Raw genomic sequence first — 14869 nt, 5'->3', positions numbered from 1 at the left:
TGTTCAGGGCCGGCTCTAGGTATAGTCCCGGTGGCGTGGAAGCTATACTGCACGCTGCGAGGGCGCCGGAGCAATCTCCGCGCCAGGGCGCCCGACCTGCTCGAGACTGCCCTGCTTCTGTTGGAATCTCCTGTCTTGGAATCTGAATCCATCGGTTCAGGTCCTGCTTTCCGGAGTAGGAGAAAACAAGCTGGCTCTCCTTCTTCCATGCTAACCCTCCTCCTGACTTTCCTCTGCAGGGACAGTCCAGCAGATCCTCGGCCTCCCCATTGCCCGGGTAATACACGGTCTGGGAGGCGGCCGCAGCCAGAAGGGGCAAATGATCAATCACAGAGTGGGAGCTGAGGTGCTGGTCTCTGTGGGGCAGAAAGTTAGGAAAGGTAAGAACTTCAAGCGGTGTGTGTGTGTGTGTGTGTGTGTGTGTGTGAGAGAGAGAGAGAGAGAGAGAGAGAGAACCAAGTGCTCATGTTCATCTTCTAGGTCTGCTTTCGTACATGGGGTGGGGCAGTCGGGTGTTATAAGAATTCCAAGGTCCCAAATATAAAATAAGCGTTCCTAAATGTACAAGGCAAACACATACATAAGCAGATAAACCACACGTCTGAAACAGGAAAGGTAAAGGCAAAGGGACCCCTAACCATTAGGTCCAATTGCAGATGACTCTGGGGTTGCAGCGCTCATCTCGCTTTACTGGCCGAGGGAGCCGGCGTACAGCTTCCAGGTCATGTCGCCAGCATGCCAAAGCTGCTTCTGGTAAACCAGAGCAGCACATGGAAACTCCGTTTACCTTCCCGCCGGAGCGGTACATATTTGCACTAATCGAACTGCTAGGTTTGCAGGATCTGGGACCAAACAACTGGAGCTCACCCCGTTGCAGGGATTCGAACTGCCAACCTTCTGATCGGCAAGCCCTAGGCTCTGTGGTTTAACCCACAGCGCCACCCGTACAGGAGAGCAATCCTAAAGCCATTTTGACTCTCCCAAATTGACCTAAAATATTTCTCTGTAAGGAGGAAGGCAATGGGAAGGCCTCTCCATTGTCTTTTTGCTTATCTGTCTTAAGGGTGTATTGGTGTATAAATAGGGTGAGCCTGTGACCTGGACTCAGGAACTAAAATATTAACCATCACAAAAGAATGGCCAGACTGCCCAGGTAAAGCAATCAGTGACCATTAACAGGTATCCTGACAAACAGGATTTCTGCTAAATAAAAAAAATCCTTCAGTAGCACCTTAAAGACCAACTAAGTTTTTATTTTGGTATGAGCTTTTGTGTGCATGCACACTTCTTCAGATACACTTGAAACAGAAGAGCCAGACCCTTATATATATACAGAGGGTGGTGGGGGTGGGTGGGAATGGGTGATGGGCTGGTAGGAGTGGTAAACCTGTTGATGGCTGTTAACGACTGCTGATGCAATTGGTCCTGCGGGGGAAAAGCAAGGGCTGAGGCGCTAAAGAAAGCTTGATCATGCATAATGAGATAAGAATCCAATGTCTTTGTTCATCTCAGGTGGTTCGATGGTTTTAAGCTTGGTAATGAGTTCCAATTCAGCAACTTCTCTTTCCAGTCTGTTTCTGAAAATTTTCTGTAATAAAACAGCTGCTTTGAGATCTTGTATAGAATGTCCTGGGAGATTGAAGTGTTCTCCTACTGGTTTCTCTGTCTTGTGCGTTCCTGATGTCAGGATTTCTGCTGTAGACCATTTGTGATGTATGCATGATGTTTCGTGGGGTGGTCTTGGGCTACAGGGTGGGCAATTTCAAAAGTCTATATAAGGGCTTGCACACCATTGTTTGGGGTTCTCCTCCCTCCTGCATGTGGTGAGTGGGGGACCCTGTTGCAACAGTTTAATAAAGATCAGGCTCACTAGCTGCTTTTCTTCTCAACATTCTCTGGTTGGCCTCTGTTATTTTCTCCTACCGATAGGGAACTCACTTAAGGACTCTATACGGGCTCTTGGATACCCCATAAGGGAAAAGGAGCATTTTTTTCTCATAACACGGGGGAGGCACCATCTTGATTCAGGCAGCAGAATTTCTTGGTCCAGCCCTGCCAATAGGGTGTCCTCCAAATGTTTTGCATCACAACTTCCATCAGCCTTAGCCAGTGTGCGTAGGGAATGATGGGATGATGGGATTTGTAGTCCAAAACTCCCAAGAGACTGTGATCTACTTTCAGAATTAAAATCTGGCGGTGATCTACCCCCATTTTTGGGGGTTCGGCTCAAAGTTGTTGAGCTTTTTTAGGGAGAAGGAAAGGGGTGTGTGTGACCAGATTTGGTAACCTTTTGGGGGGGGGAGCACTGCCCAAATACTTTTCTTATGGGAGACAACAGAAACTTTTAGAGATTTCTTGAGAGAGTTGCATAAAAGCACTCACAAAACTGTACGCCGCACAAACTCCTTTACCCACTCCATTAACCTACCTATCAAGATTTCTTAAAAAATACATGCCTTCATCCATTGTTAGTGTTACACCTGCATCACCATTTTGGTAACCAACTGTTCGATATCAGATGAGTGCTGTGTCAGGGCCAGCTTCAGGGAATCCTTACGGTGCTCATCTGTCATGTTTGAACGTTGCTTACTCTTTGTCATTTTTAAATATGAAAATGCAGATTCACACAAATAAGTAGAACCAAAACATGAGTGTAAAATTTCACTGCATCTTCTCAAATTTGAAAATTTCTGTCTGGGCACAAACTTCCAAAATGATTCTTCTTCTGCACGGGCCCTCAGAAAAATGTCATTTTTCAGAGTTAATATCTCATTTTCAAAGATATTTTCCACAATGAGTAATTTGTACTGATAGTGACAGCAATTTTTTAAATGTCCAAATCAGATTTGAATGGAAATGACATGTACTCTATAATTAATTCAATTTTTTGGAAGTTGCCAAATCTTTTTTCTAACTCCAGAATAACAGAACCAATTTCAGCCACATACTTCTTTGTTTGACAAACAAAGTCAGGATTTCCCCCCCAGATGGTCCTGCATATTAGGAAAGCAATCAAAAATTTTGATTGTAAGGTCAGCCATCATTAGCTTAAATTTTGTTTTGTAGGATGAAACTATTTTAATCATGTCGCCAATGCATTTACCTTTACCTTGTAGCTCAAGGTTCATATCACTAAGTTTACCTGTGAAATCAGGAAGGAAAGCCAGATCAAACAACCACTCGTCATCTTTTTTAAGGGGGGGAACCCCAAAGTTTTTGACTTTTTAAAGAAAGGTTCCCCAGAGTTGTTGACCTTTTTTTTAGGGAGCTGACACCACTTCAATATTTAAGCTACATAGAAGGTCTACCCTTTGAGTAGTGTTTTTAAAAAGAAAGAAACAGAAGACACAACATATACATGCAGTTTATTCTATTTCATTTTCTGAACTACTGCTATCATTTTCCATTTTCTCTTCCTCTTCCTTTTTGTCATTTTTCTCATGGACTTCTAAAAAACTGCTTTGGAGGAAAATGGGGGGAAAACTGTTTTTCCTCCCATTTTTCTGGGTCCCCCCCAGGCCCTCATAGACGGTAGGCCCTATTCCAAGAGCTGCATTTTATAGTACTCACTTTATAGTACTCCCTTTAGTGTTTTAAGCCCTAAATAACTTAGGGCTCACATAGCTGAAAGACCTCACAGATGGGAAGCTCTTGGGAGTTTCACAGCCCTCGGAATTTGGGGGGGAGGTGGCCCAGATTGTATTCTCTGTGGAATCCCCTAAATTGTGGAATTCCCTCCTCACAGTTATTTGTTTGGCTTCTTCACTATTCAGCTTTTGGCAAAAGATGAAGATGGACCTCTCCACCTTTGAGATGTGTGTTTTCAGGTCCCACTCTATTCCTTTGATTGCTACCTGTTTTAAATTTTGAATTTTTAATTGTAACCCAATCTGGGACATAGAATCATAGAGTTGGAAGAGACCACAAGGGCCATCCAGTCCAACCCCCTGCCAAGCAGGAAACACCATCAAAGCATTCTTGACATATGCCTGTCAAGCCTCTGCTTAAAGACCTCCAAAGAAGGAGACTCCACCACACTCCTTGGTAGCAAATTCCACTGCCGAACAGCTCTTACTGTCAGGAAGTTCTTCCTAATGTTTAGGTGGAATCTTCTTTCTTGAAGTTTGAATCCATTCCTCCGTGTCCGCTTCTCTGGAGCAGCAGAAAACAATCTTTCTCCCTCCTCCATATGACATCCTTTCATATATTTGAACATGGCTATCATATCACCCCTTAACCTCTCTTCTCCAGGCTAAACATACCCAGCTCCCTAAGCTGTTCCTCATAAGGCATCGTTTCCAGGCCTTTGACCATTTTGGTTGCCCTCTTCTGGACACGTTCCATGTTGGTAAAGGGTATGTAATTAATGGTGATGAGTACAACAACAACAACAACAACAACAACAACAATGTTGTGCCCTCCATCTTTCCCAACATCAGGGTCTTTTCCAGGGAGTCTTCTCTTCTCATGAGGTGGCCAAAGTATTGGAGCCTCAGCTTCAGGATCTGTCCTTCCAGTGAGCACTCAGGGCTGATTTCCTTCAGAATGGATAGGTTTGATCTTCTTGCAGTCCATGGGACTCTCAAGAGTCTCCTCCAGCACCATAATTCAAAAGCATCAATTCTTTGGCGATCAGCCTTCTTTATGTGAAGAAATAAAGAAAATTTATGGATCATGTTCACAACCTGAGTGTCCAATGTACCTGTGTAAGAACGAAGGGAAGTCCCTGTCACTCACAGCTTTCCTGATGGGGCCGATCAGCTGTAGAGTGTAAAATCACTCCCCCCAAAGTGTGGGCCAGCTGCAGTGCCGGATTCAAGCAGGGCTCTCCCCGAAGCTGAGTGCTCTCCTGGAACTCAGCAGCCAAGGAAGCACTGTTGGAGCGGAAAAGTGATGCGAGCAGATCGAGGAAGCGAGCCAGAAGGAAGCTCTCCAGCTTGCACCTCGGTTTAAATGCCCCCCCCCCAGCCAGCAGATTGGCTGGCTGGAACTGTGACATGGCCAGGACCTCCGGTGCTGCTCACTGCTGTGGCGCCCACCATGTTGCCTCACCGGAAGTCCCCATATGATAAATCTGAGGACATTAAATGAAATCCGGGGACATTTTTGTCCGGGGACAGATGTGTAAATTCAGGGACTGTCCCTGGGAAACGGGGACGTCTGGTAACCACATTTTAAAACAGGATTGGACGAATCCATGGAGGAAAGGGGTATCAATGCTGTTAGAACCACAATTGCTATTCTCTGCCATCTGTTGTTGGAAACCTCAGGATAGGAGATTTGCTCTTGTGCTCGAATCCTGTTTGCGGCATCTGTTTGGCCCCAGTGGGAACAGGATGCTGGGCTGGGTGGGCCATTGGCCTGATCCAGCAGGCTCCTCTTATTTCCTTACAACTGCTTCTTCCCCCTCCCTTCCAGGGGATCCGTGGATCCGGGTCCATTATGAGAACCCAGAGCTGGGCGACGCTGGCCGGCATGAGCTGCAGGAGGCGTTGATCCTGGAAGACTCTGAGCCCTTCGTTCCTGGTTCAAAGGTGGCAAGGACTATTCTCCCACAGGGCCAGTGGGCCAGGGCAGATAAAGATTAGCAGGACTCAAGAGGGCTGAACAAAGTCAGGACGAGACTGGCCATGGAACCAATCACGTTATGATCACTGTGGTTAGCTCTTGAATCAACCATAGCCTTGGAATGGGGGAACTTCTTCTTTATTTACTGAACCCATGGCAGGATGAGAGAATGTGAGTTTTGATTTGGCAGGATTTGAGTAATACTTGTAATGTACTAAAAAACTAAGGTAAAAATGGATTACTTTAAGAAAAAATGGAGAAATTATATGATGCAGCAGACAAAGTTTGATGATGGGAACCATGGAGGGGTGGAGGGAAGTCTAGGGAATCCTAAATGTTGAGGATTATGATTACCGTTTGAATTCAAATGTATAGTGTAAAACCGAATAAATTTTTTTAAAAAGAGAACATGTGAGTTTTGCAATGCTCCCCCCCCTTCCCTGATAGCAGTGGCACAATGCAATTTTTGTTGCATGTTTTGAAATTTGCAATATACTTCCATGTCCCTGTGTTGTCATAATGCCCATTCTTGAATGGCACTCAGGTCCATTTAATATCTGAGAAGTTTCTGCTGTGTATGCTTAAGAAAACCGTAATTAGGGGCACTTTCAGAATTCTGCTATTATGCGGGTGGAAATGAGTCATATCCTGACAAATTCTGGTTGTGCACTTTAAAGGTCTTCCTAGCCAAGGTTGCGCCTAGGCCCCAGATTCTACAGAGCAAAAAGAACAGATGGTGCTCTTAGGCACATGGTTCAGCTTCCTAAGAAACTTGCTTTCCCTTTGAAATGATCCCGAGTGCCTTGTCCAGATGGTGTAGATGTTTTTGGGAGCACTGGAGCCATGGCAAGTACATTGTAGGAAGCCAGAGGATTGGCTGATTAAGGCTTCCTGCAGTCAGAGGGGCGGGACATCTGACTGCAATGCCAGATTTACGTATAAAGTAAACAAGCTATAGCTTAGGGGCCCCACTCTCTTGGGGGCCCCCAAAAAATTTAAAGGGAAAATACCTGGATGTACATTTCCAAAATATAAGATAAAAAAACCAAATACAATAAAACCTACATACAGCAACAGTGTCTTGTGTTGTGTCGGCTCCTAGGATGTAAGTCATGGTCCCCGCCTGCTCACCTGCTCCCTCAAATATCCCTGGTTTGCTCCTTTCTATATATGGGGTGCCTACATTCTGCATGGACTGGTTGCATGGCAACATGGGCAAATGGCTTGAGATACCTATTAGGTCCATCATCCATCAATGACCATATAGCATATATTCAAGACAAAAAACAGTGGCCATTTGTTGTTGACAAAGGACAGCTGGACATATCAAGGGCCCCATTACCTTCAGTATCTTAGGGAGTCATCAAACCAAAATCTGGCCCTGTATGACTGGCAGAAGGAGAGCACATGATGCAAACTGGGAAAGGTACGTACAGTTTTCTCAGGCTCCAGAATTTATACAGGTTGCAGAATTTCGCCCTTATGGGCAAAGAATTTTGATTTTTTTTCTTTCAAGCTCACAAAACAGGGAAATTAGCAAATATTACAGTTATGGAGATCTTTGCCTCCCTGCCCCCTATAAAGCCCACCACACAGAAATGGGAAAACCCCCACTTCCCAGCCCTGCTTCAACTCACCCACACTTAAGACACCTTGGATAGACTAAGGGGTGATTCAATCAGGGGAATCCAGCCAAGGAATCTGGGAACAGGAAGACCCAAAGGTGCAGCCGCCTCACTAAACCCAGCCCCCCAGCTGTGAGGACCCTCCCAGGCCTCGGATGCTGCCCACCCCTCTTCCCTCCCCAGGCACCAGTCTCAAGCAACAACACAGAGCATCGAGAGATTCACGTGTTTCCAAAGGAACATTTCTTGTCCAGACCATCTCCACCGGTGGGGCCAGCTTAATCTGCCACGTCCACAATGAGAGGAGCCACGTAGTCCGAGTGGCGGATCCCAAAGGTCAAGCCACGTTGTGGGGTGTGCTGCAGGAGGAAGGAGAGACGGAGGGGCAGGGTTAGGCACCGCCAGCGGAAGGGAAGGGGTGGGGGCGTGGAAGGTTCTTGGCAGGCCAAGATCTCACATCACACCCTGTTCTGCCTTGGTCAGACCACACCCAGAATACTGTGTCCAATTCTGGGCACCGCAGTTTAAGAAGGGTGTTGACAAGCTGGAACATGTGCAGAGGAGGGTGACCCAGGGTATATTTAATTTCTGGTTGGCTTGTCAACACGCCTGCTCATGCTTGCAGAGATTGTGGCTTCTGCAAGGAGGGAGAAGCCAATGAAGATCACCTTGCCCTTGCCCGTTTGAATGTTGGGATAAGAGCTATCCACCTCTCCCACCATCCTATAAGACACATATCTTTACTGCAGGACAATGCACCCCTTGCCCCGGAACAATACCAGGCCTTCTGCTACCACCTGCCCTCACCTTCTCTGGGCTGTAGGCTCCTGGACCCGGCTTCAAAGTGTTGTCTCCTGGAGGCATGTTGCGGGCCAGCATGCTGAAGTGGGGTGGGCGGTTCTTGTAGACACTGGGATCCACCAGGCGGTAGTTGCAGGGCCCTGGCGTCTGTCATGCAAGGAGGGGGAAAGGGTCACTAGGCCAGGCATGCCCAAGAACAGTCCCAGGCACACACCCTGCGCCTCTCCAGCCCCTTCTAGGGTGCTTCCCTGTCCTCTGATTATGGACATGTGAAAGCCATCCAGCAGAACCCCTGAGGGAGGGTCTTCTCATCATAGTTGCCATCCAACTGTCTTGAGAGACAATGGAGTGAACCTTTCAGGGTATATAATAATAATAATAATAATAATAATAATAATAATAATAATAATATCTTTATACCCCGCCCATCTGGCTGGGTTTCCTGAGCCACTCTGGGTGGCTTCCAACAGAAAGATAAAATACAGTAATCTATTAAACATTAACGCCGAACCACTCCATTAGCAGCCCCAAAGGACCGCTCTGGGGTGTGTGTCTGGAGGTCCTGGGCTGCCCAGGCGACAAGACCCTCCCTCAGCCTCGCTAATGTGGTCCGAAGACGTTTGGCCCCAGCTTGGCTGCAAGAGTTGCCGGAAGGATGCGTGCCAGGGGCCTTGCAACCTTTTGGAGTCTCCACACTGGATTGTATAAGGCATGCTTGGCAAATCCACACCGTGATCATGGACTTTGAAGACACCGTGATCATGGACTTTGAAGACACTTGAACTCAGAACGCAAGGGAGAAATGTGCTAAGAGGAAGGCACACTTGGCAAATCCACACCGTGATCAACTCCCACCCGGAAACCAATGTCCCCACTGTGGAAGGACGTGTGGATCCAGAGTTGGCCTCCACAGTCACTTACGGACTCACTGTTAAAACTGTGTTTATGGAAGACAATCATACTCGGCTACGAGGGATCGCAGAAGAAGAAGAAGAAGAAGAAGAAGAAGAAGAAGAAGAAGAAGAAGAAGAAGAAGAAGAAGAAGAAGAAGAAGAAGAAGAAGGCTTAGCACATATTTAAAGAATTCCCCCAGTTTTCTTGATTTTGCTTTCATCAAATCGTTTCAGGGTCTCCTAAATCTCCCACTCCTGGCTGTTATGCTGCTTACCCTGCTGAGGTCCTCATAGAAACTCCCAACCATGCTGCGTCCAAAAATGGAGTAATTGGGGGCGGTGCTCTTGCCGATCACCTTGGGCCCAAGCATGGGAGGGAGGCCGTAGGCTGCAGGCCCTAGAGGAGGGAAATGGGAGGTTGAATAGGAGAGAAGGGATTCAGTGCGATATGGCATCTGCATTCCGACTGGAGAATTATCCTATTCCACAACCCCCTGCAAATTGCTCTGTTTATCTTGTATCCGGAAGAGTTCCAGAGAACTAGAATGCCTGCACAGTATTTTGTGATATTATTGTGAGCTGAGAGGGTTAATAGCTCATCCCCACCTGACCTTGTCACGATGGAACCTGCTTGAGTACTGTTATGTACTGAGCTGAATCCTAGAACAATAGGATTCAGAATCAGCGGGAGCTACCCAATCCAACTCCAGGTGGAAGTGAATCCGCAACCTGATTGGCCTGCTGGAGCAGCCAATCAGGCGGCTGGCAGAAGCGAATCTGCTACCTGATTGGCCTGTAGGAGCAGCCAATCAGGCTGCAGGCAGAAGTCAATCCACAATATAATTGGCCCACAGGTGTAGCCCTGAAGTAGCCAATCACGCAAGGCCCATTGTGTAAATAATGTATATAAGCAGATGGTTTTGGGAAAAGAGCCATTCTTCTTCTCCTCTTCTCCTTGATGACTATGAGCTGAATAAAGAGCATGAAATTCACTCTCGACTCCGAGTACATTTCAAGTACCATTGGCTTCAGAAGATGCATTGCGTGAACTACTGCGCTTGCTCTGAGCTCCTGAATCTTGGCGCGGGAACAACCTGTCCCTATTGGCCTGCCTACCAGTGCCTGGCACTGGAGGTGTGAGAGTGCTCCTAGGCTCTTGCTTTGAAACTCCTCCCTGCTGTGCAGTACTCTGGGCAGCGCGGAGCATCCAGCCCGCGTCTCCAGCGGAATCTGTCGCAACAGTCCCTGCATTCGGTCCGTCAACTGAACCACTGTCTCCAACTGTACCTTGCACAACGGTACCTGTGATGGGAGTACTGGCTGGTGCACCACCAGACATCCTTTAGAAATGTTGAACAACCTGGCTCCAGAATCCGTTGACAAAGACAGGTTTCATTCGTACGCGGTGATCTGCCCTTTTAGACTGGTCTGCTTGGATAGTTATTGATGCATGTTAAACTAGCTTAAGAGAGGGGAGGCTCAGGAAGAATTTCCTGAGGTCAACTAGAAGCTATGCTGTACATCTGTATATTTGCTTGCTTTCTGCTTTAATCGAGTAAAGTATTGTTTTATTGATAAATTGGCCCTTTCATTGAGAAAAAGGGATTGTATGACAAAGTGTTTCCCAACCTTGTGCCTCTAGCTGTTTTCGGACTACAATTCCCATCATTCCTGACCACTGGTCTTGCTAGCTAGGGATGATGGGAGTTGTAGTCCCAAAACATCTGGAGGCACAAGGTTGGGAAACACTGGATTAACAGTATCTGCAAGCGACTGACAGATAAGTGGAGACATTGTAAGTTTCAGCTCAGCTGAGCTCTTTTGCAGATTGCCTTTGCAAAGGGATCTTGTTGGAGCCTGTAGATGGGGCTGTTTTGCAATAGATCTTGTTCTTTTAAGCTTAGGGAATATGCATTGATAGATCATTGATGCACATGCACCCTATATTAGTATAACAGGAGATCAGCAGCCAGATAGAGGGAGCTTCTCTGCAGGTGCTGCTCTCTCACCTGGTGACTGGTCGTAATCGAAGTTCTTCGTCCGGGAAGCGAGAGAGTAGTTGGGGGCAGAAGGGTAGGCCACATTCTTTGCTTTCTCTGGCGAATACCGGCCTGCAAAAAGCAAAGCACACAGGGGGAGGCTGAATTCACAACACCATCCTGCATTTCTGTTACAATTTTTTATTACATTTATACACCGCTCTTCATCCTAGGATCGCAGGGCAGTTTACAGTACAAAAACACAAACACGCATAACATAACAATGAACAAAGCAATAACTTCCCCCCACAACACATTTAAGAAGGTAAAGGTAAAGGACCCCTGACAGCTAAGTCCAGTCGTGAATGGCCCTGGGCTTGTGGCGCTCATCTCAATTTACTGGCCAAGCCGGCGTTTGTCCACAGACAGTTTTTCCGGGTCATGTGGGCCAGCATGACTAAGCCGCTTCTGGCGTACCAGAGCAGTGCACAGAAACTCTGTTTACCTTCCTGCCGGAGCGGTACCTATTTATCTACTTGCACTTTGATGTGCTTTCGAAATGCTAGGTTGGCAAGAGCTGGGACCGAACAACGGGAGCTCACCCCATTGCGGGGATTCAAACTGCCGACCTTCTGATCGGCAAGCCCAAGAGGCTCAGTGGTTTAGAGCACAGCGCCACCTGCATCCCGTACAACATATTTAAAAGGCCATAAATTGTTTAATTAGACCAAGGCCTGGGAGAAGAGGAATGCTCTTACCTGGTCCCTGGCATGGCCATTGTGATTAATTTTGAATTGTTTTGTAGATAGATGAAACAGGGCATCAGGAGACATTAATGAATATGAAAATTAGTCGTAATAAAGAAATACATTGGAATTTTAAAAATATATAATCAACCGCATGAGATTATGATGAGGCAACTGAAGAAATAAATGATTTTGATGGGTGCAGGATGAAGACATTGGGCTGCAATTGTTAAGCTTGCTGTGGTCCTTTGATTGGGCAAATGAAATGACCATAGCTGCCAAGTCCGGGTCGTAAAGATCCGGGATCGGCAGCGCGCGCATGACTGGAAGTTGCGTGATGCAACTTCCGGTGGTGCGGCGCCCTTCTATGGGCACCAAAAAATGGCGGCGCCAGTGCCGGAAGTCGCTTCCGCGCATGACCGGAAACACGTAAAAGCGACTTCCGGCGCCGCCGGCGCCATTTTCTGATGCCCATAGAAGGGCAAATCGCCACCGGAAGTTGCGTCACGCAACTTCCGGTCATGCGCGGAAGCGACTTCCGGCGCCGGCGCCGCCATTTTCTGGTGCCCATAGAAGGGCAAAGCGGCACCAGAAATATGGCCGCCGGGCAGAAGCCAATTTAAGGGACAATACCGGGATTTTTCACCAAATGGGAGACCGCCGGGAAACGGTAAGAAAAAAGGGGTTTTCCCGGCAGATACGGGATACTTGGCAGCTATGGAAATGACGTGTGTGATCTGGAAGTGTATTAAAAACATGGCTTTGGATGTGGTTCCTTGCAGCCTCCCCCCCTTTTTTGAGGCTGTCCCTATGCACATTTGTGTTTCAATAAAGAACTCTCTTTTCACTTGGAGCCTGCATCCTTTTGGGGGGGGGGTTTCTGGGAGGGATACGTCAAGTCTAGGAACCCCTTTAATTTTTTCCCCCAACATCCCTACTGTTCTAGAAGTGGAATGGCCCTGCTTTCCCAGATGAAAATGTGGAGACCAGTTGGGGAGTTGTCTTGTTACTCTCTCCCCATTTCCCCCTCATGAAATGACACCATGGGGGAAGGAGTGCCCTCCCCAGGGCCGTCTTAAGTCTATCTGGCGCTGTGGTGCAGGGATCCCTCGGGCACCCCCCTTCCCTTCCTTCCGCCGCCTCAATGGAGCACAACAGGAGGTCCCCAGCCTGGGAATCCGGCCCCCGTCTCTTCCCTCCGGCCCCAAAGACGGGAGAAGAGGCGGGTGAGGGCGGTGCTGTCGGCAGGGCTTGAGGGCGGCTCCTCCCGCAGGGAGGAGGCTCTGGGCACGGCACGGCACGGCATGGCACCCTCCAAAGCGCCCTCCAGAACTTGGCACCGTGGCGCCTTGCGCCAGAAGCCTCTATGGCTAAGATGCCCCTGGCCCTCCCCACAAACTCCGGTCCCTGCCTTAGTGAGGCATGACTAGGAAAGAGAGAGAAGACGGGGATTTCTTGGTGTGGTGTATCCCATTTAAGGAATTCCCTCCTGTGTGAAGCCAGGATAGCCCCTCAACTTTAGCTACGTTTCGAGTAAATCCTGAAAACTCACTTATCGTCTTTTGAGGGGTTTTTTTTTATTTAAAAGATATAACTGGTCTCAGGCTCCACGGGGGAGGCGTTTCATGCCCAGATTTCAAGACTGACCTGGGCCTGGAGTCATAAAAGACATCACATCCCTGGGGCGTCCGTAGATGGAGAATGCCGGAATCCCGTCCTTGCCTCTCATGGTCATGTTGGTTGGGATGAGGTAGCCTGGCCCGGGGGAGCAGCCCACTAGCTCTTGTGGCCGGCGGATCCCAAAGCTATATGCGGGAGCCCGGTAGCGAGAAGGGTCGTGTAGCGGATAGCCTGCAAGGAAGAGCGAGCACAGAGAGGGAAGAAGATAACTTGAGATGGATAGGATCCTGTATTCCATTTTGCACAGCATCTTGCCCATTAAGCAGCAACCAAGTGGGGCAAAATGGCAACTTCCAACCCCCCCCTTTTTTTCTCCCATGAGATGGATGAAAAAGCGCTATACTGCCTCAGAGCAGGGACAATCTTTTCATTTTTGCAATTAGTAGACCTTTCCACCCTCTAGTCTTTGTTCAGCCTTCTACACCCCTGCTCATCACAACACCCAGTGGTGAGGAGTTCCACAAGTTGATTCGATGCTGGGGAAAGAAGCAGCTGTTAAGTATATTTGTTTAATTTACAGTGAAATGGAGAGTGCCTGTGTGTTTTGCTGAAAGGGTTTAACGGGAAGATTCCATTGGAGCAAAAGAAGAGCAAGAAGAGCTCTCTGTGCACCTAGATGGGCTGATAATTAACTGTTAATGCTCTCTGCCAACTAACATGTGAGTGTTTAACCTTAGATCAGGTGATTAAAGTGTTCAATTGCAAATCAGCATCTTGGGGAGTTGGTCTTTGGGCTTTTTCTCCCAGTCAGAGTGGGAGTAAGATGTGAAAATGAAGCTCTCCAGGAGATACACAGCCTTAGGCAGGTGAATGCAGGCTAGAACGGGAGAGAGGCACAATTTTGATTTCTGGAAGAAATAAAGTTATTTCTTATAAAATTATGAGCTTGTGCTGGACTTGCTCTTGATATTAAGGAACTGTTTGGGTGTATCATTTACTGCTTTTTGATCTGTTTGGAAGAAACTTCTGCAAGTAAAGCTTTGAATCAAAGTGGACAATGTTTTATCCCCAAAGGAGTTGTTTTTTAATGCATCCAGTTGCTTCAAGCTGCACAATATTACTATCTGCCATAGCAGCAACCCAAACTTCTCCCATTCTAGGATTTTGATGCTGGACTATATCACCTCTTGCAGAAACGGGCTAGAGCCAGTATTTGGAGTCCTTGCTTTTCACTTACCTACATTTGTTGGGAGAGCATATTTGGGTCCGGGGCTGCTGTAGAGGGAAGCGATTGGCCCTCTGGGCCGGTGAGGGCGCCAGGTCCCCACCCACACATCTGCAGACATGTTCAAAGCTTTGTACGATTCTTTTTGCCCTGAAAGGAGAAAGGAGATTAGCAGGGCTGTGCAACTAATGGATGCAAATCCTGAACTGAATCTGATCAATTTGAGTCAAATGCGTATCATTCTGAGGCAGCTACAGTTGCTGCAAGGCAGGATGAATGGACCCAAATCAACTTGTCCTGAATTATGCTGATCCAGAACTCAAAAAGCTTTCGGGGGGGGGGGGATAAACAAGACGGTCTCCAGAGTGTTGTAGTAATTAATCACATCCTGCAAGCTAGGGAGATGGGGAAA

The 14869-nt window shown here is 47.5% G+C and overlaps 2 protein-coding genes across 2 annotated transcripts in view; one reads left to right on the top strand and one right to left on the bottom strand.

Annotated features, from left to right (window-relative positions):
- The window catches only part of TYMP (thymidine phosphorylase), a 33743-nt gene extending 28120 nt beyond the window's left edge, over positions 1-5623 (top strand). Inside the window, exons 9-10 of the mRNA XM_060279272.1 lie at positions 240-380; positions 5419-5623. Of these exons, the coding sequence (XP_060135255.1) occupies positions 240-380; positions 5419-5588 (311 nt within the window). The 3' untranslated portion in view covers positions 5589-5623. The remainder of the gene's footprint in view (positions 1-239; positions 381-5418) is intronic.
- A 1717-nt stretch (positions 5624-7340) lies between these two features.
- Positions 7341-14578, bottom strand: LOC118091448 (ciliary microtubule associated protein 1A-like). Its single transcript, XM_035128468.2, has 6 exons — positions 14470-14578; positions 13260-13463; positions 10897-10998; positions 9163-9284; positions 8001-8141; positions 7341-7552 (listed from the first exon to the last, which is right to left on the bottom strand). Exons 1-6 carry the CDS (start codon positions 14576-14578, stop codon positions 7472-7474), a joined length of 759 nt encoding a protein of 252 aa, XP_034984359.1. The 3' UTR covers positions 7341-7471.
- Positions 14579-14869: the final 291 nt, after the last annotated feature.

Source organism: Zootoca vivipara, chromosome 10, assembly GCF_963506605.1.
Source record: "Zootoca vivipara chromosome 10, rZooViv1.1, whole genome shotgun sequence".
NCBI classification, from domain to species: domain Eukaryota; kingdom Metazoa; phylum Chordata; class Lepidosauria; order Squamata; family Lacertidae; genus Zootoca; species Zootoca vivipara.
This window is presented reverse-complemented; position numbering and strand designations above follow the sequence as displayed.